General features: G+C 63.5%; 1 protein-coding gene across 6 annotated transcripts in view; it reads left to right on the forward strand.

The window, feature by feature from the left end:
- Positions 1-27,156, forward strand: part of AGAP3 (ArfGAP with GTPase domain, ankyrin repeat and PH domain 3) — a 108,895-nt gene that overhangs the window by 16,425 nt on the left and 65,314 nt on the right. Inside the window, exon 1 of one of the 6 annotated variants that reach the window (XM_059729300.1) lies at positions 21,607-22,530. The exons of 3 other annotated variants lie outside the window; for them this stretch is intronic. In XM_059729300.1, coding sequence (XP_059585283.1) covers positions 21,699-22,530 — 832 coding nt within the window. In that variant the 5' untranslated portion in view covers positions 21,607-21,698. Of the gene's footprint in view, positions 1-21,606; positions 22,531-27,156 lie in introns of those variants that run through there. 2 more of the 6 variants (XM_059729301.1, XM_059729299.1) reach the window with 2 other exon arrangements.

Genomic DNA, 27,156 nt, shown 5'->3' on the forward strand with positions numbered 1-27,156 from the left:
GTCAACGGGGGCATGCTTGGCCATGTCGGCGCTGGGCATCTGGAGCTGAGGAGGGCAGGTACGTCCTGGCTGGACGTGCCTGGCTTCCTGCAGGCTCGGCGAGGCCTCGTGGCATCAGTGCCCGGTCAGCTGGGAGCAGGGCACGTTCAGTACCATATCTGGGGTCAGGAAAGAGTTTTTCCCCTGGTCAGACTGGTATGAACTGGGGAGGTTTGCCTTCCTCTGCAGTGGGGTGTGTGGGCTTTTTTCTTGAGTGCGTGTGGACACCCTTTGCAGCAGCAGGACGTTGGTGGCAGGGGCGGGAGTGATGCCCGGGGCTGGCAGGGGCGACTGTGTCCGATTTGGGCAGGGCTGGTCCTGCCTCGGGCCGGGGCTGGGCTGGATGTGACCTCTGGAGCTCCCTGCCAGCACCACGGCTCTGCGACTCGCGGCCCAGCTGGGTCCCACATGTGTCCAGCATGCTTCTGCCCTCACCCCATGGTCCAGCTAGGTCTCACATGTGTGCTGGCGTGTCTCCCATGCTTCCCCGAGCTGGGGAGGCTCCAGCTCGCGTGTCCTGCTCCCCCTCGCTGGGCTGCGGGGACCCTGCCCACCTGGCACCGCGGGGGAGGTGGTGGGGCAGGCATCAGGTGCAGCCCCGGGCTCTGCTCCCTCCCTCCCTCCCCGGCAGCGCGGTGAGTCAGGCTCCAGCAGCGCAGCACGTGGGAGGTGGCAGCTGAGTCACCGAGCGCCGCGCTGAGTCACTCTCAGGCAGCCGAGCTGCCGGGGGTGCTGAGGGACGGGGCCGACGGTGCCCAGCCGGCCCCGCCGCTCCGTGCTGCCACGGGGGAGCATCGCCGTTGGCCTGCCTGGCCGTAGCGGAGGCTGCTGCGCCGTGCGCGGTGCCGGAGGCTGCGCGGAGGTCGGACGGATGCTGCAGCTCTGTGCCTGCTGCCGGGGAGGCAGGGGAGCTCCTGGGCTGCATGCCCGGCACGGCCCCGGGCTGTCCTTCGGGACGTGCATTTCAGCCACAGACGTGGCTTCAGGGCTTTGGGGCCTCAGCTTGAAGCCGGGGTCTGTGCCCTGGGCCTCCGGGTGGACAGGGGCCGCGGTCGGCGTGAGACGGCCCGGGAGCAAGGGTTTCTGCCTGGCGCGGGGTCGTGCTCTGAGCAGAGGTCCTGCCAACTATTGCCCTCTGCTTTGAGGGCACCCATGCCTCTCACCAGTTAATTAAGCAGCAAAATAGCAGGAAATCTCATTAGCGGTGAATCTAATTGAATGCGTCACCCTACATTTGGCGCCTTCACCCGCGGCCAGGGACCTGTGGATCTAGCTCAAGGAGAGGAGGGGACACTGGCCTCGGCTGGCAAACCCAGAGCAGCGAGGCTGCCCGGCGTGACACACCGTGCCCCTTGCCCGCTGGACGGGCCCCCGGTGAGGAGCGTGGCCCCTGCTCTGGGTTGCCTTGCCGGTGCTGCGTAGCAGCCTCCCAGGGAAGCATGTGGGGTCTTCGTGTACAGCTGGATCGGGGTCTGCATAGGAACGAAGGGGCACCGGGACTGTTGCTTTCCTTCGGCGGAGGGTGCAGGAGGCTTTGTTCTGGCCTCAGACGGGTCTCAGGGCTGCGATGGGAGTTTGTGCCCCTGCGGTGGCAGCTGGAGCTTTGGAGAAGGGTCCTGGCCTTGGCCGTCCATCCATCTGCTCTAGCCCCCGATACGGCCGCTCGTGAGGCTCGGCCGCTGCTGGGTGCAATGGAGCCCTTGCAATGTCCTACCGGGGCCAGGGGCAAGGCAAGGAATTTCCTTCCCGTCTGGCAGGCGTTGTTCTCATCCCAGGGCAGGGCTGGGGCTTGCACGTGCTGCGCTGCGGAGCGGAGCGGAGCGGAGGGGGCTGCTGTCCTCACCCACTGGGAAGGGGCTCAGGAATGTGCCCGTGACCGTGGCAGGCATGCGGCACGGGGCCAGGTTTCTCGGGCCTGGGGTAGCAGCAGATGTGCAAGCGCTAAATTTAGCTGCCCGCGGCAGGGCAGGGTGGCAGGAGGAGCTGACGGAGAGGCCGTTCAGCGCGGAGCTGGCAGCTCCGAGGCTCTAGGATGCCAGCGCCGTGGTGTGAATGCTCCTGCTCTGCAAAGCCAAAGCCTTTCTCCTGGCACCGTGGTCTGCGCCAGACCCTTGTTGGACCTGCCCTGGAGCCTGGAAGACTCCTGGTCCGGCCACTGCCTCCGGGCAGAGGTCGTGGTCTGTGAGCCAGCGTGGCCTCCAGCCCCGTGACTGATGGCAGGGCCGAGTGCTGACGGTGTGGCAGGGCTGCCTGCCCTGGTCCCAGAACGGGCACCGCGGTCGAAAGACCGAGGCACAGGTCGGGGCCAGATGGCAGAGCCGAACCGTGGTTGTCCAGAGCGCACCTTGCCGTCCTGGTGTGGGGCGAACCCTGGCTCAGGTTAGGACAGAAAGCAGGAGCCAGGGGTCTTCTCGCTGCACCACAAGCTGCGTCTCGTGGTCCTGCTGAGGCTCTGCTACAGGGGCAAGCAAAGCCGGTGAGTCCCTGGAGAGCTGGAGCCAGGTGACCGCACGTTCAGGGAGGACCTGGCTGGGCGACACCAGGTTGGTCCTGGGCTGAGCCTCGTGTTGGTTCCAGCCCTGCCAGACTTCCAGCGTGACCTTGAGCAAGTCACTTCATCCCACGGCACAACCTGTGCACGTGCTGGTGACCAGCATGCGACCACGCATCTGGAAGTGACACGCTGGTTGGGTGTGGGACGGGGACGTGTCCTGGAAGCCCGTGACTGAAAAGCACTTGTATTCATGATAAAAACCAGCTGAGCGCGAGCTCCCAGTGTGACCTGGGGCATCCCCGGGGGCTGCGGGGTGGGGTTACCTCTGCCTACAGAGACCTTTCGTGGGTCCTGCATGCAGTGTTGCCCTCCAAAGTTGTTTAAAGGATGGCAGTGCATCGGAAAGGGCTCGGGAGGGAGCCGCAGGAATGAGGTGAAGCTGGAAAACCTGCATCGTGTCTCCAGGTTTGCCCCAAACAGGGAACGGAGGTGAATTCAGAGGCTTTATTTGGCTTCGGGGGTTTTATTTTTTACCCTCTGCCTGAGGCATCCGCTGGCGGGCGCACCAGGAGGGGCACGGGCTTGGCAGGGAGGCACTCGTGCCTTGAGAGGCCTCTCCAGGACCTGCCTGGAGGGTCCCGTTTGTGCGCCCAGGGTGAAACCCATTCCCAGGTTCGGGACCATGAAGGAGCTGTTCCCCCGTGTCCAGCTGGCCGCCACGGTGGGTTTTGCTCCTGTCTCTGTGGCATGGGGCGGGAAGCCTCTTCTGAGGTCCTCCAAGCATGCAGCAACCGAGGGCAGTCCCTGCCCGCACCAGGGTGGCCAGGGCGCAGCCCAGGGCTTGCACCGGCTCCCTTCCCTGTCCTGCGCCGGGGCACCCAGTGCTGCCGTGGTCCCGTGCTCCAGCATCATCCCGGGCTGTGCTGCAGCCCTGGGCTCGGCTGTCTGCCACTCCTGTCCAGGGGTTTGGTACAGCAGGAGCTGTGCGGAGGCCCTGTGGGGCTGCAGCTCCTGGGGGAGGTTGTTGGACTTGGGTAGTTGCCCCAGCGGGTCGTGGCCGCGGCTGTCCTAGGTCTCCTGGCACTGAGGTGGGCATGAGCCCGGGTCCCAGGCGGAGAGGGGTTGCGTGGCTCAGAGGACTTCAATAAGCTGAAGAGGTTCTCGCTGCCGCCGTGCTCGCGGGTGGTGCCCTGGCCTGCGGTGCAGCATCGCTGCGGCTCTGGCGAGGATACCCAGTGCAGCTCCTGGACCCCAGCTGCAGCACTGGAGGCCAGGCGCTTCACGTCCGTGTCCGACGCTTGAGCTGCCCCAGTCTTGATCAAGGCAGAGATGCCCCCACCCCCCACCGTGTGAACCCCCTGATTGCAGGGGCAAGGTCCTTCCAGCTGCCAGGCCTCGGTTGCTGCACGCACCGGCAATGGGGGGTTGTAGTGAGCCCCACCGGCACCTTGAGAGCAGCTCCTGCCGGGCGCTGTAGTTTCTGGGGGGGCCTGCCTTCTCTGGTACGGGACCCTGGGGTGGGGGCTCCCAGCACCGTGCCTGGGCAGTGCAGAACCAGTCCCAAGGTGGGGCAGGGAATTTCTCCCTGCTTTGAAATAACCGGGAGGTTTGAGCTGCAAGGGGGGCTCAGCCAGGACGCGAATACTGGACTTTGCAAGAGGTGTCCGTTAGCTTCAAGCAAGGCCCTGGAGCGCCGCAGGAAGGTTGCGCTGCGGTGAGCGGGCTCCGTGTCGGGGTGTTGAGCACAGTGCGTGCCCCCGTGTTGACGGCATCACAGCATCGCTGCCTGGGCCGGCCGGGGGACGGGGTCTGCAGGACGGGGAGAAGGACGTGCAGCGCGGGGCAGGCAGGCGCTGCAGGCGCTCTGAAAGCTCAGTCTGCAGGAAGAGTGGTGCAGCTGGTGGGGGGGTCTGTGCTTGCTCTCCGAGTGCCTCTGGGCTATATTTATACTGGTAAAATGAGCAAAGCATGTCCTGCCTTTCCCCTTACCCTCTTGTGTGCAGGGTGGAGGCAGTGGGCACTGGCTGCCTTGCCAGCCACACTACGGCAGTCGGTCTGCGCCCCTTCTCGACCTGGCTGCAACGCTGCTCGGAGCAGGGAGCTCTGTCGGCTCCCCCGCGCCTCCTTGGCCCCGCTGGCAGGGCAGCCGAGGGTCTCCTCTTGCCTGTGCCCACGGGGTCTGCAGGCTGTGCCCAGCTGCGGGAAAGCACCCCGCTGTCTCTGCTCAGCAGGCTCGTGCTCCATCAGAGCCCGGTGTGGAGTCACGGTCATTGCTAGGGGCAGAGACCTGGGTGCAACCAGCAGCGCTTGGCGATGGGTTTGGGTTTGCAGAGCCCCGTGCCTCTGAGCTGAGTGGCCGGGGTTTGCGCTAGCTGGAATCAAGTAACTCGTGGCATTCAGTGCTTTGGCACCGGTGTTGCCATTCCTACCATCAAAGCATGTAGCGTGCAACAAGCTACCCGGGGGGGCTGCACAGATGCATGGAGGGACCTCCTTGACCCAAGGAACAGGTGTGCCAGGGGCATAGCAGGGCACCGGGAGCCTGCGGAGACCCAGGCTGGCTCCAGGCACAGCTGAGTGCTTGCAAGGAGGTTGCTTGCAGTGACCCCAGATAACAAGGGAATGGAAGCAGGTAAAAGAGGAATCATTCAGGGCAAATCCATTGCGTCGCACGGCAGGTATCACTGGTGCAAAGGTTGTTCAAGCCCTCAGTCAGTGTCTTCGATGCTAGCGGGGTGAGCTGTGCTGGGCTCTCATCTTCCAGGCATGCCCAGAGAGCAGTGAGCGTGCTGCTAGCCACTGCCCCGGTCCAGGTCCACCCGGTTGTGCGCGGCTGGTGGCACAGTGCAAGGGGAGACCGAGCGCTCACGTGGTTCATACGCGTGAAATTGCCACGTTCTTCACGACAAGTAACCCTGACTGGTCGTGCGGGTTACGCCCAAACTGGTACCGCTTATACTGGGCACCTTGAAGGGCCAGCTTCACAACCCGGAAAATAATTGTAAGCCAAACAATTGGGAGGAAAACCTGAAATAGAGGGATGTGGTTGAGAGCTGGAAGTTGATGAAGAAAGCCTTTCCAGGTGCCCACAAGCCGAGGTCGTGCAACTGAGTTAGGAGGCCACTCCAGTTCTGGAGTCAGCCTGGGTTGGAGCGAACAACGGACCCACCTTTATGCAACAAGAGCACTAATGCACGGGGGGAAAAGCAGATGCCGACGAATCTAAATCAAAGCTAGAAACTGTAGGAAATCGATATGGGAGGGACGGAGCAAAGTGAATCCCAGTAATGGCATTTGTTCGTACTACCGGCAGATGCAAGCAGTAGGAATTGGCTGCGTCGTTGTGGCAAGGCAGAAGCGTTCAGTAAATAGGTCTGTGCTCTGCTTGGGAAAACGCCAGGTGACACAATCGTACGGCAGGATGGGAAGGAAACACCTTCCACTTCAACGGCAACTCGGAGGCTGTCAAACGGCAGCTCACAAAGCGAAACCAGCCGTGGATAGCCCCTGTCCATGAGTTTTAAAAAAGTAGGCCGAGGAGCTCTCTGGAGCTCCTGGGATCCTGGTGCCAAGGATGGGAAGTGCCAGTGCTTAAAAAGGGTCAGTAAGATGATCTGGGTAATAACGGCTCTCAGCGTGACGTGCGTCCCAGGCAAAACAGCGAGATGGCTAATGCAGGACTGGACTGGTCAAGAATTAAACGGAGGAAATGCAGCAAACAGCAGTTTGAAGAGCAGATCTTGCATCCATGGCATCGGTGTGGAGATTTTTTGATAAAGCAACCGATGGGCTTCAAAACGCACCTGTGACATGCCCAGAGGGGCAGGGGACCGTGCCGGTTCATCCCTCCCCGAGCTCTCTGGTGCTTTCTAGGTGGGCTCTGTCCCGGTCCCCGGGTACCTGCCCAGACCTCTTCTTTCCCAGCTGTCTGCACAAATGTTCCCCAGGCCTGGCCAGACCGAGGGACCCAGGAGCCCAGTCCTGACCAGGACACAAAAGAACAGCTGGCACCGCTGGCTTTGGCGGGGCTGCGGGAGGTGGTGCAGAGCCTCCCGGCACAGGCGAGTCTGCTGAGCAGCTGGGCCCCGCAGCCCCCGGGAGCTGCCTGCTGCGGGCTGGAGGCCGTGGGGGTGCTCGGGGCTGTATGGGGAGGAGGCTCCCCTGAGCGAGGGCAGGATCCTAGAGTCCAGGGCCAGGCCAGGCTCAAGGGGCTTCCTCCCTTGGGCTTGGGGCCTGAGGCCAGGCTGAGATGCAGACTAAGGGACACCCCAGGGGCATGCGGGGAGAGTCTGTGGCAGGGCAGGGAGCAGAGCCCAGGTGCCCTGCATCCGTCTGCCCATGCACTGGACCTTCCTGCCTGTCGGGACGAGCGGGGCATGGATCCCCCCCCAGGGCAGAAAGGGGTGCAGGGGCCGGGACGGCTCGGAGCTGGGGACGCCAAGGTGCAACAGCCAGCTCTGCTTCTTGCTCGCCCTCGGCACTGCTGGCTCGAGGGAGCCTTCCCGGGGTGCAGAGCCGGCGCCGAACCCTGCAGGGCCCCGGGCCACCCTCCTGCCCACCCATGCATTCGTCCTGGCCTGTTGCCCCATGCCCCAGCGAGGCTTTGGCCCGAGCCCGTCAGGTTGCGGCGCTGCGCTGGGTGAAGCTGTCCTGCCCGAAGACTCGCCTTTCCTGGCCCGATGCGAGTGGCTCGTGGTCGCGGCTGCGCTCCCTCTCGTGTCTGTTCCTCAGGAAGATGCAGTCGTAACCAGGCAGGGACGTCTCGGGAGCAGAGCTCGAGTGGCTGCCGGGGCCACGGCCCGTCCTGCTCGGGGAAGTCCCGGGAGTACTAGGGGGACCTCTGGGCTTGATGCCTGGCTTGTGGCTTTTTGCCCCTTCTTTGAGGGATGGCAGAAGGCAGCCGCTGCCGGTTTGCAGGGGAGAAGGACGTGCCCCCACCCCTGGCACACCTGGGGACCCGTTGCCGGCCTGCACGTGGCTCGTGCGGGGGTCTGCGCTGCAGGGCTGGGGCGGAGGTCGGACGTGGGTGCTGGGGCAGGTGTGACGGGCTGGTGCTCAAGGGAGTCTCACTGAAGGGACACGGCTGCAGGAAAGCCCTTTCCTCTCCTGATGCAGAGAGCAGGACGCGGAGCAGTGGCTGGAAGTTGCAGCAAAGCTGGTTTAGACTGGAGATCAGGAAACGGTTCTGCAATGTCAGAGCAGGGGGGCCGTGGGAGAGATGCCCGGGAAAGGGGGGCTCTCGTTGCTGGAGGTGTCCAGGAGCGATTGGGCAGCCACTGGTGGGGGATGACCTGTGTGCATCAATGCCTGTGCTCTGCTGTGGGGATGTCCTGCGTAGTTTAGACGATGGTTTGTCTGGGCTGGTTTGGATGCCTGATCCTGGACGAGACGTGACCTCCTCAGCTCCCGCGGCTCTTGGGCTCTCTCTGATCCTACGGCCGTGGTGGCAAGGTCTGACTCTTGGATGCTCGGGAGTGCCGGACTCTTGGCTGCCTTTGCAGCCCCTTGCACGTCTGCATCATGTACGTCTGCGGTGGCACGATCACGTATGGCGGCTTCCACTGCACCGAGGACACGCTGAGGGGCCGAGTCCAGCCTGCGCGGACAGTGGGGCTTGGTGTTCCCTGATTGCCGGGACTTGGTATCTCGTCGTGCCCTTTCAGGGGAGCTAGTTCAAGGTCTGTAATGAGCTTGAATGGGGCGAGGGTAGACGCAGGCCTTGTGAAGCTGAGGCCTGGCATCGATGAGCAGCTGCTCCCCGTGCCCCGGCGGGTCTGGCCTGCAATGGGGGACAAGTGCTTTTGGGGCCTTTCTGTGCAGATCCTTGCAGTGAGCCCGGGCCCTCTTCTGCATTTCCAGCTGCCTTGCTCGGCATCGCCGTCCGCACCTCCTGGCAGGTGCCGCTGCTTGGGGGTAACGTCCCGTAGTGTTACCCAGCCGGGGCTGTTGGCATAGCCCCAGCCCCACAGTCGGACCTCACTGGGACGTGGGGTCGGCAGCAGAAATGCACGGGCTTGCTGGGGAGCAGGGAAGGGGTGCTGACCTGAAGGGTGCAGGGTCCCCGTTCCCAGCCAGAAGGACCATGAGATCGTCCCTGCCTGGCTGGTCCAGCGCCGCGCAGGAATAGTCTGCCAGGTCGCTTTAGACAGGGGTCTCACCTCCATCCTTGGCAAAGTCTTTGAAAAAATTATCAAGGCTCACATTTGTGAGAGCCCGGCAGGGCAAATTATGCTGAGGGGAAACCAGCACGGGTTCGTGGCAGGCAGATCGTGCCTGACCAATCTAGTCTCTTTTTATGACCAGGTTACGAAACGCCTGGACACAGGAGGAGGGGTGGATGTTGTATACTTAGACTTCAGGAAGGCCTTCGATATGGTATCCCACCCCATACTGGTGAACAAGTTAAGAGGCTGTGACTTGGACGACTACACAGTCCGGTGGGTGGCGAATTGGCTGGAGGGTCGCACCCAGAGAGTCGTGGTGGATGGGTCAGTATCAACCTGGAAGGGTGTGGGCAGTGGGGTCCCGCAGGGCTCGGTCCTTGGACCGATACTCTTTAATGTCTTCATCAGCGACTTGGACGAGGGAGTGAAGTGTACTCTGTCCAAGTTTGCAGATGACACAAAGCTATGGGGAGAAGTGGACACGCCGGAGGGCAGAGAACAACCGCAGGCAGACCTGGACAGGTTGGACAAGTGGGCAGAAAACAACAGGATGCAGTTCAACAAGGAGAAATGCAAAGTGCTGCACCTAGGGAGGAAAAATGTCCAGCACACCTACAGCCTAGGGAATGACCTGTGGGTGGCACAGAGGTGGAAAGGGATCTTGGAGTCCTAGTGGACTCCAAGATGAACATGAGCCGGCAGTGTGACGAAGCCATCAGAAAAGCTAACGGCACTTTAGTCTCACCTACGAGGAGAGACTGGAGAAACTGGATGTTTTCAGCCTCCGCAAGAGAAGGTTGAGAGGCGACCTTGTGGCTGCCTTTAAGTTCATCACGGGGGCACAGAAGGGAATTGGTGAGGATTTATTCACCAAGGCGCCCCCGGGGGTTACAAGAAACAATGGCCACAAGCTAGCAGAGAGCAGATTCAGACTGGACATTAGGAAGAACTTCTTCCCAGTTCGAGTGGCCAAGGTCTGGAACGGGCTCCCAAGGGAGGTGGTGCTCTCCCCTACCCTGGGGGTCTTCAAGAGGAGGTTACATGAGTATCTAGCTGGGGTCATCTAAACCCAGCGCTCTTTCCTGCTTATGCAGGGGGTCGGACTCGATGATCTGTTGAGGTCCCTTCTGACCCTAACATCTATGAATCTAGGGGTGGGCAGACCCTGGCACGCGTGGCAGAGCATGGCACGTGAAGGTGTTTTGCTTGGCACACGTGTCTTGGGGGAGGGACGGGCTGCACCCCCACAACAAGGTATGCGCCCCTCGTGGCTCCCCTGCCACCCGCCCCAGCACGCCAATGGTGAGGTTTGCAGGTATTTTCGATACTCTGCCCACAAACGTTGCAGACCCCCGTCTAGAACAAGCCGTGGCCCATTGGGAATAATTCCGACAGGAATCGTAACCAAAGCAGGAGGTATCGTGATGCCCCTTTGTACATCCCTGGTGCGTCCACACCTGGACTGCTGTGCCAGGTCTGGTCCCCACACCTTCAAAAGCAGAGTGGTTTTGATTCAAATCACGATTTCAATCACTGGTCAGGAAACCTCAATTGAATCATTGTTTTCTACAAAAAGTGCATTCTGGTTTGATATCCTTTATTTATTTAACTTCTTGAAACTGCACTTTTAGAGAGAGAAAAGAGCTTAACTCTGTGTGCACAGACTTGCAGAGGGGCGAGGGGGCTGATGGGTGGGTATCGTGTCTGCTACCTCTCATCCCCACGTAGTGCTGTCATCTCTGGAGTCACAAATGTGTGGTTTGAGACCTGAAACCGAGCATCGCAGAGATGCTTCATGGGATCTTCTGCACCGAGCACTGCGTCCCACTGGGTAGAGTGGTTTTCTTTAATCTTTACTAATCTGGGAATGCCATAAGATTGGGCCCCTAATATAGTCCATGGCCTGTTGTGACCTAGTTATAAAACTTTTCTAAAAAAGTTTTATACATGAATATATCATCTCAAATAGTATATAGTTAGAAGTGATAATCCTTATCCCAGGATGATATCTTTGAGCTTTAATATATCTTAAATTAAAACTGTCTTTATATATAGGGTTGTTTTTTTTAAAAGAACCTTAACAAAAAAAATCAAAATACAATTAAATCAAAAAGTCTGATTTAAATAATAAAATCTGATTCTTTTATTTTTTTTAAATGATATATTTTTTTTTTTTTTATTAAGTCATTGATTTTTTTTATCCACCCTGTCCAAGAAGAGCTAGAGAAGGTGCAGAAAAGGGCGACGGGGTTGATGAGAGCTATGGAGGGGCTTCTCTAGGAGGAGAGACTAACCTGGCCGGGCTGGTCGGGTTAGGAAGGAGCAGGGAGAGGAGAAGGGTTCACAACACACGACATGGTGAGGGGAAGCTACTAGGGATTTATGACCGTCTCTCGAGGGGACACAGCATGAACCGAGCAAGTAGAAAGTTTAAAATGAACACAAGGAAGTTTTCTTCGCCCCGGCGCCTGGGGCCTCGAGGCCGGGAGCGGGCAGAGGGTGTCGTGCCCGGGCGTGATTTAGGAGCCTCCCTGCAGAGTCTCTGCCATCCAAGCGCGTGCTCGGCCCCGAGTCTTGCTGGTCAGAGCTGCAGCCGCGTGAGCCGGGCGTGCTTGCCCCAGCCAGGGGCTCTTCCTCCCGGCTCGTGCTCGGTGCTGTCTGGAAGCAAGGGGAGGGCTGGGAGCCAGGAGGCAGGGTTGGGCAGAAGCGCTCGCAGCCCCGGTCCTGACCTCCGCCCCCGTTGCGGCTGCATTGTCCCTGGGCGGTCTGTGCTGGCCAGCCCAGGTGGCCCGTCAGGCGCCGGGGCCGGGAGCTCGTGGTTTGGTGGCTCCCCAGGGATGCTGGCTGCGGGGACCTGTTTGAGGCGACAGCTGGCAGCGGATCCAGCTTGCATCTCGTTAGGATGGGGCGTCATTCGGCCCAGACCTGTGACCCCGGGGGGAGGCGCCTGCTGTCGGGTTTGCCTCCGGCCCTGCGTTCCTGCTGGTGCGAGGCTCCGTCTGCCTGCGCGGGGGCGTCCGCCGCGTCCACCAGCAGCTTCTGGGGCGGGGGGAGCGGCACCGAGGGCACGGGGGTCCCTGGAGAAGAGCTGCTGTCTCGGAGGCCCTCACACTATCAGGTCATGCGGCTCCCGCGGTCGGGATGTCCGAGGTGTTCCTGCAGCTCATGGTACTCGGGTCCGGCCCCTGCTCCGACACAGGCTGCCCGTGTGGCCTCGGGCAAGTCCCTTTGTGAGACGGTAAGAAATGCCCGGCTAGGTCTGACCAGTCTGGCCGGCCTGCTGTGCCACAGAGCCCTGGCTAACCTCCTCCTGGCCCTGGCCACGCGCTCCATCAGCCAGACGGGGAAACGTGGGAGACTGTGGGGCCTCTTGCCCTTTCCCTTGTCTGCTTGTCCCAGCTTTCCTGGCCCCGCTCTGCCGTCCTGCGGGGCTGAGCCGGGGGTCTGGGCAGGGGTCCTGTGTGCAGAGGCAGGGCCGGGGTGCGGGGGGGGGTCCTCCGCGCTGTGCGTTGCAGAGCTCGGTGAGCCTCTGCCTCCTGCCCTGGTCAGGGCTGGCCCCTGCTTATCGCCCCGGGGTCCGTGCAGCGGAGGAGATGCAGAGCCGCGCGGTCACATCCAGTCCAAGCCCTGCCTGAGGCAGGACCAGTCCTGTCCAAACCAGCCCAGACAAACCCCCTGTCCCACCTCTGAGCAAAACTGCCCCCAACCCTGGCATGGCCCAGTCCCCATCCCCAGCCTCGGCTGCAGCCAACACCATGGAGGAAGGTGAAAAACCTCTGATATATGGAACAGCAGGAGGGGAAAACAATTCCTTCTTGGCCCCGTGTGGCACCCGGCAAAGCCAGGAGCCTGAGAAATGTCTGCAGCAGAGCACCTCGCTCCCCCCTGCCCGGCGCCCAGCCAGCCTCCCCTTGGCACCCGGGCTGGTGGCTCGGGAGGGGAGACGCTGGGCTCTGGCCAGGACGCCGGGTTTGACGTGATGCTGCGTCTAGAAGTGCGGGGAGAGCGTTAATGAGCACGGCAGCCAGAGCCTGATGTTGCAGCGAGCGCAGCGAACGGCACCGTCAGCAGCTCGGGACCGGCGGGGGCTTGCGACCAGGGGCTGCGTCTGGCTCCGCACCGGCGCCTGCGTGGGACTGGCCCCCGTGGGCTCTCCTGGGCCCGGGGGTGGCATGGAGTGACGGGGGGTGACCTCATGTGTGTGGGAAGGAGACAGCTTGCTCCGGTCCCAGGGAGAGGAGGGTGATAATTTCCCCGTCAGCAGCGTGGCGTGGACGCAGGCAGGGGCTGAGCCGGGGGCGTGCGGGGGGCGCGTGGGAGGAAGGCGCTGGAGCCAAGTGCTTGCGCGTCGCATCGTCTGCTTGCTTCTCGTTAACCGCTTGGTGCCTGAAGCACGGCGCTCGTCTTGGGGAGCTGAGCACGGTGCAGCCGGCCGGGGGCTCTGGGGCTGCAGTGCTGGCTCCCGGGACCCCCGGGGGCCGTGAGTGTGCGGGGGCCGTGGCTGCCGTGCTGTCCGGCTGCCAGGCACCCCCCTGCATTGTCCCCAGTGCATGGGCCACGGGGCAGGCTGCAGTGGCCAGGTGTGGCCAGGCGGCTCCGTGGCGCGGGCCGCGTGTCCCCTTGGTACCGGCGCTCTCGGGGGCCGGGGGGCAGAGGGTGGCAGATGCCAACGGGTCAAGGGTGCGAGGAGGTGACCAAGGTGAGAGGTTAACGTGGCTGCAGTGGGGGCAGCCCCAGGCAGAGCCTGGGGTCCTAATGCGTCCCATTGCAGGGCCGCAGTTGTCTCCCGCCACCCCCTGCACCGGGCCCTTGCGAGGCTGTGACGTGGGACGGTGGGGGCTGCGGCTCGGCCCCCCCGCAGAGCCCGCAGGCCCCCGGATGCTCCCAATTTGTGCAGGGCCTCATTGGTATTCGCAGCGCGCGGCGGAGCCGGCTGGAGCTGGTCTCGCGGCGCGCGGAGGGGGCGGCAGCTCCCCCCAGCAGGCTCCTGGCACGGCCGGCCTGGCTCCGCAGCCGCAGCGTTCGGGGATTAGCAGCTGCTGCCTGCCACCGTATCGGGCTGCAATCCTCCTGGGCGGGAGCTGTGTTCCCGGCAGCCCACGCCTCTGTCTGACCCTGCTCCCGGATGGTCCCCGGCCACGGCCACAGCTGTCATCTGGAGCAGGAGCACGATCCTGTCCTGGGGGTCGGTAGGACTCGCAGCTTCCTCAGGACCCCTCTCCCTGGACCTGGCCCAGCCGTCCCCTGCCCTCGCGGGGCTGGGAAACGGGCAGCGGGGCCACAGCCGGACCCTGCGCCTCGGGCTCCAGCCTCCCCGCTGCGGGTGTACAGGGCCCACACCTGCACTGCTTTGCCCCCAGCTGTCTGCGGAGGTCCTCCGAGCCCAGGGCTGCTGGCGCGGTGCTGAGCGGTGGTCTCGGAGGCCGGCCGCATCCTGAGCACGGTGACTGGTCCCCCTGGGTGTCCCTTGCACGTGCAGCCAACGGTGCCGCAGCCTTCGTCCCTGCCGCCGGGCAGAGATGGGGAGCTGCAGCATGCAGCGCTGGGGCAGCCCCCCTGCCCCGGCCTCGGCCCTGGTCCTCATCTCCGGGGCCAGTTGGGGATGGAGGCTCCCAAAGCGGTTCTGGGCGGTGCTCAGCTCAGCTCAGCCCAGCCCTCGGGGCTTCATCGGTTCCTGTCAAATGCCTGTCGGTAATAACGGCACGGCACGCTTACATGCTGGTGCGAGGCTGACTGGGTCATGGGCCTGGTTGCCCAGCCTGCTGGGGTCAGGATTACCGCCTGGGCCCCCATCAGGATAAGGGGCCATGCCCTGCTGTTTCCCACGCTAGAACCCCAAGGCTTTCCCCAGGAGCAGGAGCCCACGGTGCTCGGTGCTGCACACACGCTGTGCGAATAAAACCCTACAGCCGCCGACCCAGCACCCGCAGACTGATGGCACCAAGCGATGGGTGCGTTGAAGGGTGAGGAGCAGCACCCAGGCGTTTGGCAGGGGTGACCGTCTCCAAACCTGGCTTTTGATCCCGGCCGTGCCTTGTTCTCGGGACACCTCCTGCTATAGCACCTCCTCGGTCACGACGCCTGCACCCAGGCCCGGGCAGACTCGAGCTGCTTCTCTTGGCACGAGAGTGCTGCCAGCGGCTGCCTTGTTGCACATCAGGAGCAGCGTCTGTGTCGTCCTGGATGTGTTCAGCTGCCTCCTGTTCCTCTGCGAGGTGGACGGCCGCGATAGCACCGTCAGCCCCTGGAAACCATTGCCACGCGCTGTCGAGGCAGCCCACGGCGGTGCGGCGCTGCTGCCAGAGGCAGGTCGTTTCGGGGTGCCTGGACAGGGCGCCGATACGCAAGGCTCAGACTGGTCCGAGGTTGGACAGAAGGTTTGTCTGGGCCGGTTTGGACGGGGCTGATCCTGCCTCAGGCCGGGTTTGCATTAGGTGGGACCCCCGGAGCTCCCTGCCAGCCCCGCCGGTCCGTGACGGACGGAGGCTGCAGCAGCGAGTGTTTTCGCTGTGGGACGTTCGGAGGGAGCACGGAGGCCCCAGTGAGCACCGGGCCTGGCACCGCTGGGGGAGCAGAGGCAGGTGTCCACGCCTTGACCCACGTCCCAGGTGGGCCTGGTGCTTGGGGCCACCTGCCAGGGGCGTGCAGGGAAGGGCGGGCGTGTGTCGGTGCAGCGAGGGGTCGGCGGTGACACTGAAGCCACCAGCCCGGTTGTGGCCGCCCCGGGTGCATTGGACTCGGGTGGGCAGTCCTGGTCGAGACCAGACAGGCAGTGGCAGCTGCTGAGGCACAGCCGTGGCCCGAGTGCGGGCAGAGAGGAGAGAAGGGTTTCTTCAAGTATGTCGGTAGCAAGAGGATCAGGGAAAGTGGGTCCCTTACTGAACATGACGGAGGATGCAGAAAGGGCTGAAGTGCTCACTGCCTTTTCTGCCTCGTTCTTCACAGGCAAGGGCAGCTCCCAGACGACTGCACGGGGCCGCACAGTTTGGGGAGGAGGGGAGCAACCCACAGTGGTGAAAGGACAGGTTAGGGACTGCTTAGAAAAGCTGGACGTGTGCAAGTCCATGGAGCCGGATGGGATGCATCCAAAGGGGCTGGAGGAGTTGATTGATGTGATTGCAGAGCCATTGGCCATCATCTTTGAAAACTCATGACGATCAGGAGAGGTCCCGGACCATTGGAAAAGGGCAAGCATAGGGCCCGTATTTTAGAAAGGGAAGAAGGAGGATCCAGGGAACTACAGACCCATCAGGCTCACCTCAGTCCCTGGAAAAATCATGGCGCAGATCGTCAAGGGATCCATCTGTAAGCACTTGAAGGAGAAGAAGGTGGTTAGGAGCAGTCAGCATGGATCCACCGAGGGCAAGTCAAGCCGGACCGACCTGATGCCTTCTTTGTCGAGGTGACTGGCTCTGGATGGAGGGAGACAAGCAGATGTGGTACATCTTGACTTGAGCAAGGCTTTGATACGGGCTCCCACAGCATTCACGCAGGCAAGCTAAGGAAGCACGGGCTGGATGAATGGCCTGTAAGGTGCACAGAAAACTGGCTGGAGCATCGGACTCAGAGGCTATTATTCATAGATTCACACGTTGTCGGGGCTGGATGGGACCTTGCAGATCATCGGTCCAGCCCCCCTGCTCTAGGCAGGAAGACAGCTGGGGTTAGGTGGCCCCAGCGCGGTGACTGTCCAGTCTCCTCTTGAAAACCCCCGGGGTAGGTGACCGCACCACCTCTGCAGGGAGTTTATTCCAGTCTGGACACCTCGACTATGAAGGAGTTTTTCCTGGTATTAAGCCTGAAATGGCCTCCCAGGGGTTTGTACCCATTGGTCTCGGTCTTCCCCAGAGTGCCCTAGTGCACAGGTGTTCACCGAGCTCCTGATGCACTCCTCGGATGTAGCGGTAAGTCGCTACCACGTCCCCTCTCAGCCTGCTCTTCTGTAGCCTAAAGAGGCCCAGCTCCCTCGGCCTCTCCTCGTAGGGCTGCCTTGCATGTCCCTGATCATACGTGTGGCTCTTCTCGGGACCCGCTCAAGTTTTTCCACGTCCTTGTTGAAGTGCGGTGTCCAGAACTGGACGCAGTCCTCCAGCTGCGGTCTCACCGGTGCTGAGTACAGCAGGAGTATTGCTGCCTTAGTTTTACACGAGATGCATGGGTTGATGCATGCCAGCGTGTTGTCTGCCCTGCTGACCACCGCATCGCACTGACGGCTCATGTTCATGCAGTGGTCACTACCCCGAGGTCCCTTTTGGCCGAGGTGCAAGTCAAGCTGTCACCACCGAGCCTGTACAGACCCCTGAAGGACACCACTTCGCACGAGGACGACACGGATCCGTTCATGAGGACTCTCCGAGTCCTACCCTGGAGCCAGTTTCTCATCCACTGAACCGTCGAACAGCTGAGCCCACAATCTTCCTGGTTTTCCACAAGAATAGCGTGGGACACTAGATCAAAAGCCTTTTGGAAGTCGAGGTATATAACGTCTACCTCGTCTCCTGTGTCCAGGTGGTGAGAGATGTGGTCGTAGAAGGAGATGAGATCGGTAAGACAAGACCTATCCATGACAAAGCCGTGCTGGCTGTCATTCAGGATCTTACCTTCTGCGAAGGTATCGCACATATATTTTTTTAAAGCTTTTCCGGGATTGTCCCTGGCATGGAGGTTAGTCTGACTGGCCTATCGTTTCCCGGGTCCTCCCTGTTCCCCTTCTTGAAGATGGGCACAATGTTGGCCCTCTTCCAGTCTTCAGGGATCTCCTGTGAGCGCCATGAATTCTAGAAGATCTTTGCCAGAGGTCCCGCAATGACCTCAGCCAGCTCCTTCAGCACTCTTGGATGGAGTCCATCCGGTCCGGGTGACTTATAAATGTCTAGCTTTTCTAGTTGGTATTGCACCCGCTCAGCATCCACGGTGGGGAGCCTGTCACTCCTGACATGTCCCGCTATGAGCCTTATCTCGCTTGACTTTCCCCTTGGTCCGGTGAAATACCGAAGCAAAGTGGGCATTCAGGAGTTCAGTTTTTTCCTGGATGTCGGTTACCAGCTGCCTCGAGGTGTTGAGCAGGGGTCCCACACTCCCATTTGTTTTCCTTCTACTGCCTGCATACCAAAACCATTCAATGCCCAGTTGGCAGCTGGTATCAAGCGGATGCCCTAGGGGTTGGTCCCGGGGCCGATTTTGTTCAATGTCTCCATCAGCGACCTGGAAGATGGGATGCAGTGCACCCTCTGCAAGTTCCCAGATGACGCCGAGCTGCGGGGAGCAGTAGATACGCTGGAGGGTCGGGCTAGGATTCAGAGAGACCTCGACAAATTGGAGGATTGGGCCAAAAGACATCTCATGAGGTTCAACAAGGACAAGTGCAGAGTCCTGCTCTGCGGAGGAAACAATCCCATGCGCCGGTGCAGTTTGGGGGCCAGCTGGCTAATCAGCAGCTCTGCAGAAAAGGGCCTGGTGGGGGTGACGTGACAAGAAGATGGACAGGAGCCAGCAGTGTGCCCTTGGTGCCAAGAAGGCCACTGGTATCCTGGGCTGCATTGGTAGGAGCGGTGCCAGCAGATGGAGGGCAGTGATTCCTCCCCTCTATTCAGCACTGGGGAGGCCACATCTGGAATCCTGTGTCCAGCTGTCGGCCCCCCACAACAGAAAGGATGTGGACACATTGGAGAGAGTCCAGTGGAGGGCAGTAAAAATGGTTGTGGGGCTGGGGGACAGGACTGGTGAGGAGAGGCTGAGGAAATGGGCTGATTGAGTCTGCAGAAGGGAAGACCGAGGGGGATTGAATAGCAGCCTTCACCTCCCCGCAGAGGGGTGCAAAGAGGACAGAGCTGGGCTGTTCTCAGTGGGGGCAGATACAGGACAAGGAGCAATGGGCTCAAGCTGCAGCAAGGGAAGTTGAGGTTGGATGTTAGGAAAACTTTCTCACGAGGAGGGTGCTAAAGCACTGGGACAGGTTACCCAGAAAGGTTGTGAACTCTCCATCTTTGGAGGTGTTTAAGAGCTAAGCAGAAAAAGCCTCGTCTGGGATGATGTAGGTGGGGCTGGTCCTGCTCTGAGCAGGGGGTTGGACTAGATGTGACCGCCCGAGGTCCCTTCCAGCCCTCCTTGTCTGAGATTCGGTACAAGAGGCAGGTGCTGGGGATGCTGCGGCTGCAGGAGGTGCAAGACGGTGCTGCGCAGGCAGGGGCATGGAGGGCAGGAATCTGCAGGGAACAAGGCAGCTTCTGTGCGAGGATGGGGAGGTCAAACCTTGCGTGTGCTGGAAAGCGAGAGCAAGAGGGGCAGCAGGAAGTGCAGACAGGGTCTCGGGAAGAACATCCTCCCTGTCTGAGCAAGGAGGCTGTGGGGCCGACGCTAGGGAAGGGGGGACCCCCCATCACCGGAGAGGTTGGACAGGCGCTGCTCAAGAGATGCTCTAGGTGCAGCGGTGCCTGCGTTCTCCTGGGGGTGTCTCCCAGGCTTCTGGGCTTTGCCCGTTACCGCATGGGGCCAGGAAGGATTTTTTTCCCCTCTTGATGGTACATGTCAGAAATGTTTTTTGTCTTTTTGTTTCCACCTCCCCCTGAGATGCTGGTGCTGCTGCAGCCGGGGCTGGGGCTGGGCTGGGCCAATGCTCCTGCTGGCACCGGCCCCGTGGGGTCCTGGCTGGGGGGTCTTGTCCCTGTGCTCAGGCTCAGCCCCACGCTGCACTGCAGCAGGAAGGGATCTCCCCCCTGCTCAGACTGGTCCCAACTGGGGGGTTTGCCTCTCTGCAGTAGGGGCACGGCCTGGCTCGGGGTCTCTGAAGCATCCATGAACCCCTTTTGCAGCAGCAGGATGTTGGGGCCACGGCCCCCCTGCTTTCCCGGGGGCCGGGGGTGATGCCTGGGCTGTGTCGGGGTGACTGTGTCGTGTTGGATACGGGGTTTGTGTGGGTGGGTTTGGACAGGGCTGATCCTGCCTCAGGCCGTGGCCGGACTCCCACAGCCCTGGGATCCCTGTGGTTTTGGGGGGCAGGGGAGAGGACCCTTGGGGAAGGGGTACCGCTTGGGCCCCTGTGCTGGCTGCAAAAGGAGACATGGGGGGGTCGTGCTACTGGGGTCCCCTCCCCAGAAGGACCCTGTGGCATCCCATGGGCAGTGCCGGGGCATGAGGAGAGAAGGGGACGGGGGAAGGAGGGGAGCGAGCCTGCAGCCCAGAGGAGCCCCCGCGGGCCCTGCATGCGGCTCCAGGAGCCTTGTGGGTGTCAGCAGTGCGGTCCCCCGTCCCTCGGGGTCTGCTGTGGGGTTGCATGGGGAGCTGCGCTGCGGGGCCGTGCTCCCCGGTCCGGGCAGGGGTGCACAGCTCTGCAGCCTCCACATCCCGGACCCCTCTGGGCAGCGTGCAGGAGGGCACACGGGGCCGTGGCGGGGGCAGTGAGCCACGAGCCCTGGGTGCGATGCTGGGCTGGGAAGTGCTGGATGTGTGCGGATCAGTGCCGGGACGTGGGGCAGCGCGCCGTGCTTGGTGAGAGCCAGGGATGCTCAACATGCAGCCCAGCGCGGGGCACAGTGTGGGGGCAGCCCCTGGGGCTGCCGCGAGGGAGGTGGCCATCCTGCTGCCCCCCGCCCGGGCATCTCCAGCCTGCGGACGTTCTGCTGCAGGAGCCAGGCCTGGGGCAGCAGTCACGGCCGGGGCTCGTCGCCTGGGTTGGGGTGGTCGGGACAGCCCTTTCTGGGCTTAAAACCTGTGAACGCCCCCCCTCCTCCCCCCACCCCATCCTGGGTACCCGGACCTTCACCCCCCCCCCTTCTCTCTGCAGAGGGGCTCTGCTGCCACCTGGTGGCCATCACGGGGGATGCGAGGGTCCTGATCCGGGTCCTGATCCTGCAGCGGGTACCTGTCTCTACCCAGTGCCCCCCTGCAGCTCCTGGAGGAGCCCAAGCACTCCTCGCGAGCCCCTGGCCTGCCCCAGCCTCTGGGGCCCGGCCAGCCGGGGTGGCCTGGTGAGTTGGGGCCGCCGTGCTTCACCGCGGAGCTGGGCGCTGCCGGGGCAGGACGTGCCCCTGCCCCTCTGTGCCGCCCAGACCCCCTGGGTGGGGGAAGGAGTGCAGGGCTGCACGTGGGGGGCACGAGGGAGGGTCGTGCGGTGATGGGCACTGGGGTGAGGCTGAACGCTCTGTCGTGCCGTGGCCGGAGACCCCGGGCTCGGTGTGTTCGGCTCAGCAGAGAAGAGGGAGATGATGCTTCGGGGCAGTGACTCCCAGGGGTGCAGGGCTGGAGGGGGGCACCCGGCGCTCCCCATGGGGGTCAGCTGCTGGAGCCGGCTCCCGCAGACTGTGGGGGTTGTCCCCACGTGAGGGCGTCTGCTCCAGCCTAGCTGCCTCGCCGCGGCCAAGGTCAAGTCTGGGGAATGGGTGCAGGGACGTGGAGGTGTGCCAGCGCAGCCGGTCCCTCCTGGGCGAGTGCCAGGGGAGCTGGACGGGGGCATCGCCCTGCCTCCCCCCCCCCCGCCATACACACACCTGCTCCTCCCCAGCCACAGCTGCCACGGTCCAGCAGGGGGTGCTGCTGCACCGGGCCACGGGGACTCAAGGCGTGGGGGTCTGGGGGCTGCTCCCGGGGGCACGGGGCACCGGGGCAGAGAAGGGCAGGAGCTCCCACGTGCCGTGCAGCCCTCCCAGCTGTGTGGCACCGGTGCCCCCGGCGCCTTGGCCGTGGCTCTGCCCCGTGGCCGACGGAGCGACAGGCCCGTGCCCGGCTCCTTTCACGCCACCGCCCTCCGAGCTGTGGGCCTTGGCCTTGGCCTCCTGCCCACCCCGGCAGGTCCCGGCGCCGGCCCGGGGGCCTTGGCTCCTGTTCCGGGGCGGGATCCAGCCCCGGAGTTTGTGCTGCGCTGGAGCCCGTCTGGGCTTGCAAGTCCGCTGGGAGAGGCGGCTCCGGGAGGAGGTGCAGCCGCCAGCCCCAGCGCCTGCCTGCGTCCCTGCCCCGTCCTGCCGGGCCGGGCTGGGTCGCCGGGGGCATGGGGCCGCGGCGCTGAGATGGCCGAGGGCTGGCGATGGAGCGGGGCCGGCCGAGGCCCCCGGCGGGCCGTGAGCGTCTGCGAGTCGCTGGACCTGCAGGGCGTCCCCGCCGTCCAGGCAGCCCTCCGCGCCGCCCAGCAGCAGAGGAGGAGGCCCAAGAGCCTGTGCTCCGTGGGCAATGGCCTGGGCCCCAGCCCCCTGGCCCTGCCGGCCCCCGCCAGATCCCGCGGCAGCCTGCTGGACTTCTTCCGGCTGCGCTCACCGCGCCGGCGGCCCGAGGACAGGGACGGCGACGGCGACGAGGGGGGCGCAGGTGCCGCACCGCTGCTGTCCCCAGGGCCGGCCGGGGGGCCTTGCCCGCGCCCCGCCAGCATGACCCTGCCGCCCCCGACGCCCCCGGCCGAGGGCACCGGCTTCCTGCGGGGCGGCTCGCTGTGGAGCAGCCGGCGCTGGAACCTCTTCGGGGGCGGCGGGGGCCAGAGCAGCCCGAGCCCCCACCGCAGCTTCGGGTCGCTGCGCAAGAGCTTCAGCTTCCGGCTGCGCCGGGGCCACGGACTGCGGCGCTCAGAGTCGGGCGCCTTGCCGCGGCCCCCGCGCCTCCGCACGCGCAGCGAGGGCGACGCCAGCTCCCTGCACACCTGCCCCAGCAAGCGTGACCTGCTCTACCCTGACCTGCCCCGGCCCGGTGGCTCGCGGCCCCCGGGGGCCAGCCAGCCCGGCGGCTTCTGGAGACTCCTCACCAGCCGCTTCCGCAGGCGGGAGCGAGGCAGCGACGGCGACGCCGGCCCCCGGGACCCCCAGAGAGGGGCCGAGCCCTGTCTGCTCGGGAGCAGCGCGCTGCGAGCCCTGGGTAAGTGGGGTGGGGGGACGGCCACGGGGCCGTCTCTGCCCGGGGCGGGGTGCTGGGGTGCCTGGCCACCCTGGGTGCTGGGGGAGGCACTTTCTGGCTGTTCCCAGGAAGGGCCCGAGCACCGTGCCCTGCAGTTTTCGTGGTCTGGATGTGGTCCGGAGAGGGAGGCTGCGGGGCTGGTGCTGAATGAACAGCAGCAGGCTCCAGCCGTGGGTGATCTGCAGGGGTGCCTTCCTGCTCCCTGGGGCGGCAGCCACAGCCCCACAACCCCCAGGCACGGCTGGGCCTAGGGCCCCATCCTGCTCTCCCGGGCAGGGCAGGGCAGCTCCCTGCACCTCACCGAGGTGGCGCGCCCATGGGCATGCACCGGGTGCAGGGTGCCGCCCAGCCAGGCCCCGTGCAGGGAGCCGCCCGGCCACGGACATGCGAGGGGCCACGCTGGGTGTTGGTCCCGGGCCCTGGCAGCATCGCTGATGCCAGGGCCTGCATGGTGACGTGAGGGCAGTGTCTGGGCCATTGGGAGAGCAGCCAAAGGGCAGAGGGGGCCGTGCCCAAAGTGCTTTGCCGAGTGATGCCCACAGCGTGGTGCCCCCCAGCTCCCACCCCGCTCCTCCTGGGGTCGTGCAGAGGGGCGCATCGCACCGGAGGAGACCGCTCGCCCCCTGGGCTGCGGGGCTCGGAGCGGAGCTGCCCATGGGCCCGGGGCGCTGGCTGGGATGGGGCCGGGCGCCGGGTGCTGCGAGGGTCTGGCCCAGCTGCCACGGCCAGGGCGAAGGGACTTGTGGCCGCAGCAGGAGGTTCCCAGGCCGCGGGGAAGCCGCGTTCATGGCTCAGGAATGTGGGTGTGTTGCGCGCCGAGGAGGGCTTGGCCCCTTCCCTCGCGGCAGGACCTGTCGCTGCTTGCCGGCAGCGCGCTCTCGCAGCAGGGAGCTCGGGGCCGCTGGCGCCGGGAGCTCGGGATGGCGGCGTCCTCCACCCGCCCGGCTGGAGGGGAAGGGGCCGAAGCTGCTGCGGGGCCCACATTTGGGGGGGTGGTGACCCCGGGGCAGCTCGAGCCAGGGTCAGGCTGGGGTGCCCTTTTGCAAGGATGTCTGGTGGGCTGCAGCAGGGCGCTGGCACAGGGGGGCCAGGAGCACAGTTGCCAAAGCAAAACCCTCTTGGCTGCTCCTGTTCCACAGCCCGTGTCCCCTGCGATGGGGTGCTGCTGAGCCCAGGGCCCTTGGGGGCCTGGACCCTGCCTTTGCAGGGTGGGGAGGACCCTGGCATCCCCCGAGGTCTTAGAGCTGTGCGCTGAGTGTGCACGCTACGTCCTGTGCTGGTCTGACTCCTGTTATAGCCTCGCGCATCTGGCAGGGTGTGCATGGGAGCCACCGGTCCTGTCGGGGCCTCGTAGAGCCGCGGGGCTGGAGGGAGCTGCGGGGTCACATCCAGTCCAACCCCTGCCTGAGGTAGGATCAGCCCCGACTAAACCAGCTCGGACAAACTCCGTGTCCGAGCTCTGAGCAAAACTGCCGTCCATCCTGACACAGCCGCAGGCCTTGCACCTGACCCGGATTCAGGGAAAGCAGGGGGGCCGCGGCAGCCAGTGTCCTGCTTCTATAAAAGGGTGTTAATAGATGCTCCAGAGAGCCGGCGCTGCAGAAGAAGGCAAACCCCCCAGTTCGCACCAGTGTGAGCGGGGGGGAAATCCCTTCCTGTCCCAGTGCAGCGTGGGGCTGAGCGTGAGCGCGGGGGCCAGACCCTCCAGCCGGGACCCCGCGGGGTCGGTGCAGCAGGAGCGTTGGCACCGTGTGCATGAGTCTGGGCATCAGCGCATGAAGCAGATGGGCTTAACGCAGAGTGAATTCGGAAAGGGCTGTGCTGGTGGGGAAGGGCTGGCTCAGTTCAGGAGGATGGGGACGGCGAGGGGCTGGTATCACTCTTCACAGGGTGTCCACGGGGAGAAGAGCTGTTTGGGCTGGAAAACCTCGGCTGCGGATGCCTCTGGGATGGGGATGAGGAGATTTCCGGCCTCATACCCGATGCCTCGCGGTGGCCGTGGTGGGACCAGGCCCTGTCTTGTGCTCAGGTTCTGCAGGTGGCCGGTCCGGGAGGGAAGGCTGCCGGCCTCGGGGCTGCTTTGCTTTCCTCCGGAGCGCTGGGCCGCGGGCCGCAGCCGAGGCGCAGGTCTGATGCTCCTGGCTGGGCATCGGGCAGCACCTACCCTCCCGGGCCAGACTGGCATAGTGCATGCCGCTTTGCCTGGCTCTGCAGCGGGCGCAGGCCCTCGTCCCTGGAGCGCTGAGCATCGGTAACTGCTGGCCCCGTCGCAGCCAGGCCAGGCGCTGGCTGGGCCTTGGCTTCCCGACCGTGCCAGGGGAGCTGCGCCTCGTGACTGTGGCCAGGGTTTGAAGTGGGTGGAGGACCCCTGCCAGCGAGCGGCTAAGTGGGAGGCCGCTCCAAACTCGTCCCGTTGGAGCACTGGTCTGACCGTCCCTGCTGCCCCGTGTCAGACCCGTGGGCCAGAAGCCCTCAGCACCCGCGATGCTTTTGGAGGGGTTGGACATGCGTTACCCGCCCTAGCCCAGGGCAGGTTGCAAGGGGGGCGGGGGGCAGCGTGCCGTGCCATGCCTTGCTTGGCTGCTCCTCCGTCCCTCTTACTGTGCAGAGCGTGTCTGCAGCAGGGAGCGTGGCTGCACCCGTACGGCACGACGCCGTGCCAGAGGGGAGGCTGCGCCAGCTCCCTGGGGCGCAGGGTGACCAGCGGGTGTGTGCTCACTGGTGTGCGCTAGCTGGGGATACTAGCTGGTTTGTACCAGCAGGTATATGCTAGCTGGGGAACCAGGATGTACTAGCTGTTGTGTACTAGCAGGTGTGTGTATAGCAAGGGAAGCAGGTGTGTGCTAGGAGGAAGCAGGTGTGTACCAGTAGGCGTGTACTAGCGGGGAAGGCAGGGTTGCTAGCTGATGCGTGCTAGCGGCTGTGTGCTGGTGTACCGGGTTCGGGTGTCTCTCCAGACCAGCAGCCCGGGGCTGCACGCGGGCAGCGCTCAGTGAGGCTGTGGGCCGTGCCGCCAGCTCCAACTGGGTGCTTGCAGCCGTCCCTCCCGGGCTCGCGGTGTTGGTGTCCTGCCCCACGCTCCCCGAGGCTCCTGTAGCAGCGTGCGTGGAGCTGGCTGGGCTGCGAGGGCCCCAGCCGCCAGCCTGTCCTGCCAGGCAGGGGTCAGGTTCCTTGGGGACTGACCCCCTCCCTGCCGTGCTCCCCCACGGGCACCGGGATCCCGGTGCTTGCGTTCCCAGATGGGCACGGTCCTGCGCAGGGTCCCAGGATGCGCAGCCTGGCTCTGGGGCACCAGCTTTGGCCTGGGAGCGCAGGCCTCCTGCTCGTGGGAAGCGTGGTGCAGGCGTGGGTGGGTGTCCGGCTGCATCGGGGGGGCATTTGAACACTGCTCAGTAATGGGGGGGTTGCTCTGCTGCATCCACTAAGGACTGGGTCTGACAGGACTGGAGGGAGCGGGAAGGCAGGGAACAGCTGCAAGCAGACCTGGCCAGGTTGGACAAGTGGGCAGAAAACAACAGGATGCAGTTCAACAAGGAGAAATGCAAAGTGCTGCACCTAGGGAGGAGAAATGTCCAGCACACCTACAGCCTAGGGAATGGCCTGCTGGGTGGCACAGAGGTGGAAAGGGATCTCGGAGTCCTAGTGGACTCCAAGATGAACATGAGTCGGCAGTGTGACGAAGCCATCAGAAAAGCTAACGGCACTTTATTGTGCATCAGCAGATGCATGACGAATAGGTCCAAGGAGGTGATACTTCCCCTCTATCGGGCGCTGGTCAGACCGCAGTTGGAGTACTGCGTGCAATTCTGGGCGCCGCACTTCAAGAAGGATGCGGATAACCTGGAGAGGGTCCAGAGAAGGGCAACTCGTATGGTTAAGGGCCTGCAGACCAAGCCCTACGAGGAGAGACTAGAGAAACTGGATCTTTTCAGCCTCCACAAGAGAAGGTTGAGAGGCGACCTTGTGGCCGCCTATAAGTTCATCACAGGGGCACAGAAGGGAATTGGTGAGGATTTATTCACCAAGGCGCCCCCGGGGGTTACAAGAAACAATGGCCACAAGCTAGCAGAGAGCAGATTTAGACTGGACATTAGGAAGAACTTCTTCACGGTTCGAGTGGCCAAGGTCTGGAACGGGCTCCCAAGGGAGGTGGTGCTCTCCCCTACCCTGGGGGTCTTCAAGAGGAGGTTAGATAAGCATCTAGCTGGGGTCATCTAGACCCAGCACTCTTTCCTGCCTATGCAGGGGGTCGGACTCGATGATCTATTGAGGTCCCTTCTGACCCTAACATCTATGAATCTATGAAGGGGCAGCAGAAACTACTGGAGGAGGCCTGTCGCCCCCTCCACCCTTGCCCCAATGGGGCTTTCGCCTTGGCCACGCAGCACTGGTGGGACACCAGCCCTCGCCTTGCCACAGAAGCACAAGCCGCTCGCTGTGGGGAGGCCAGGCTGAGCAGGGCACGGTTTGGTGGAGGGGCTCCTGGTCACCTCGATCCCTGCGCTGGGCTGGCTCCGAGCTGGGACTCCCGCCTCTCCCCCTCCAGCTTCCCTGGCCCTCCCCTAGCCTGGGAGGTGCCCGCAGCTG

The sequence above is a fragment of the Alligator mississippiensis genome, chromosome 5 (genome assembly GCF_030867095.1).
Source record: "Alligator mississippiensis isolate rAllMis1 chromosome 5, rAllMis1, whole genome shotgun sequence".
Lineage (NCBI taxonomy): Eukaryota > Metazoa > Chordata > Crocodylia > Alligatoridae > Alligator > Alligator mississippiensis.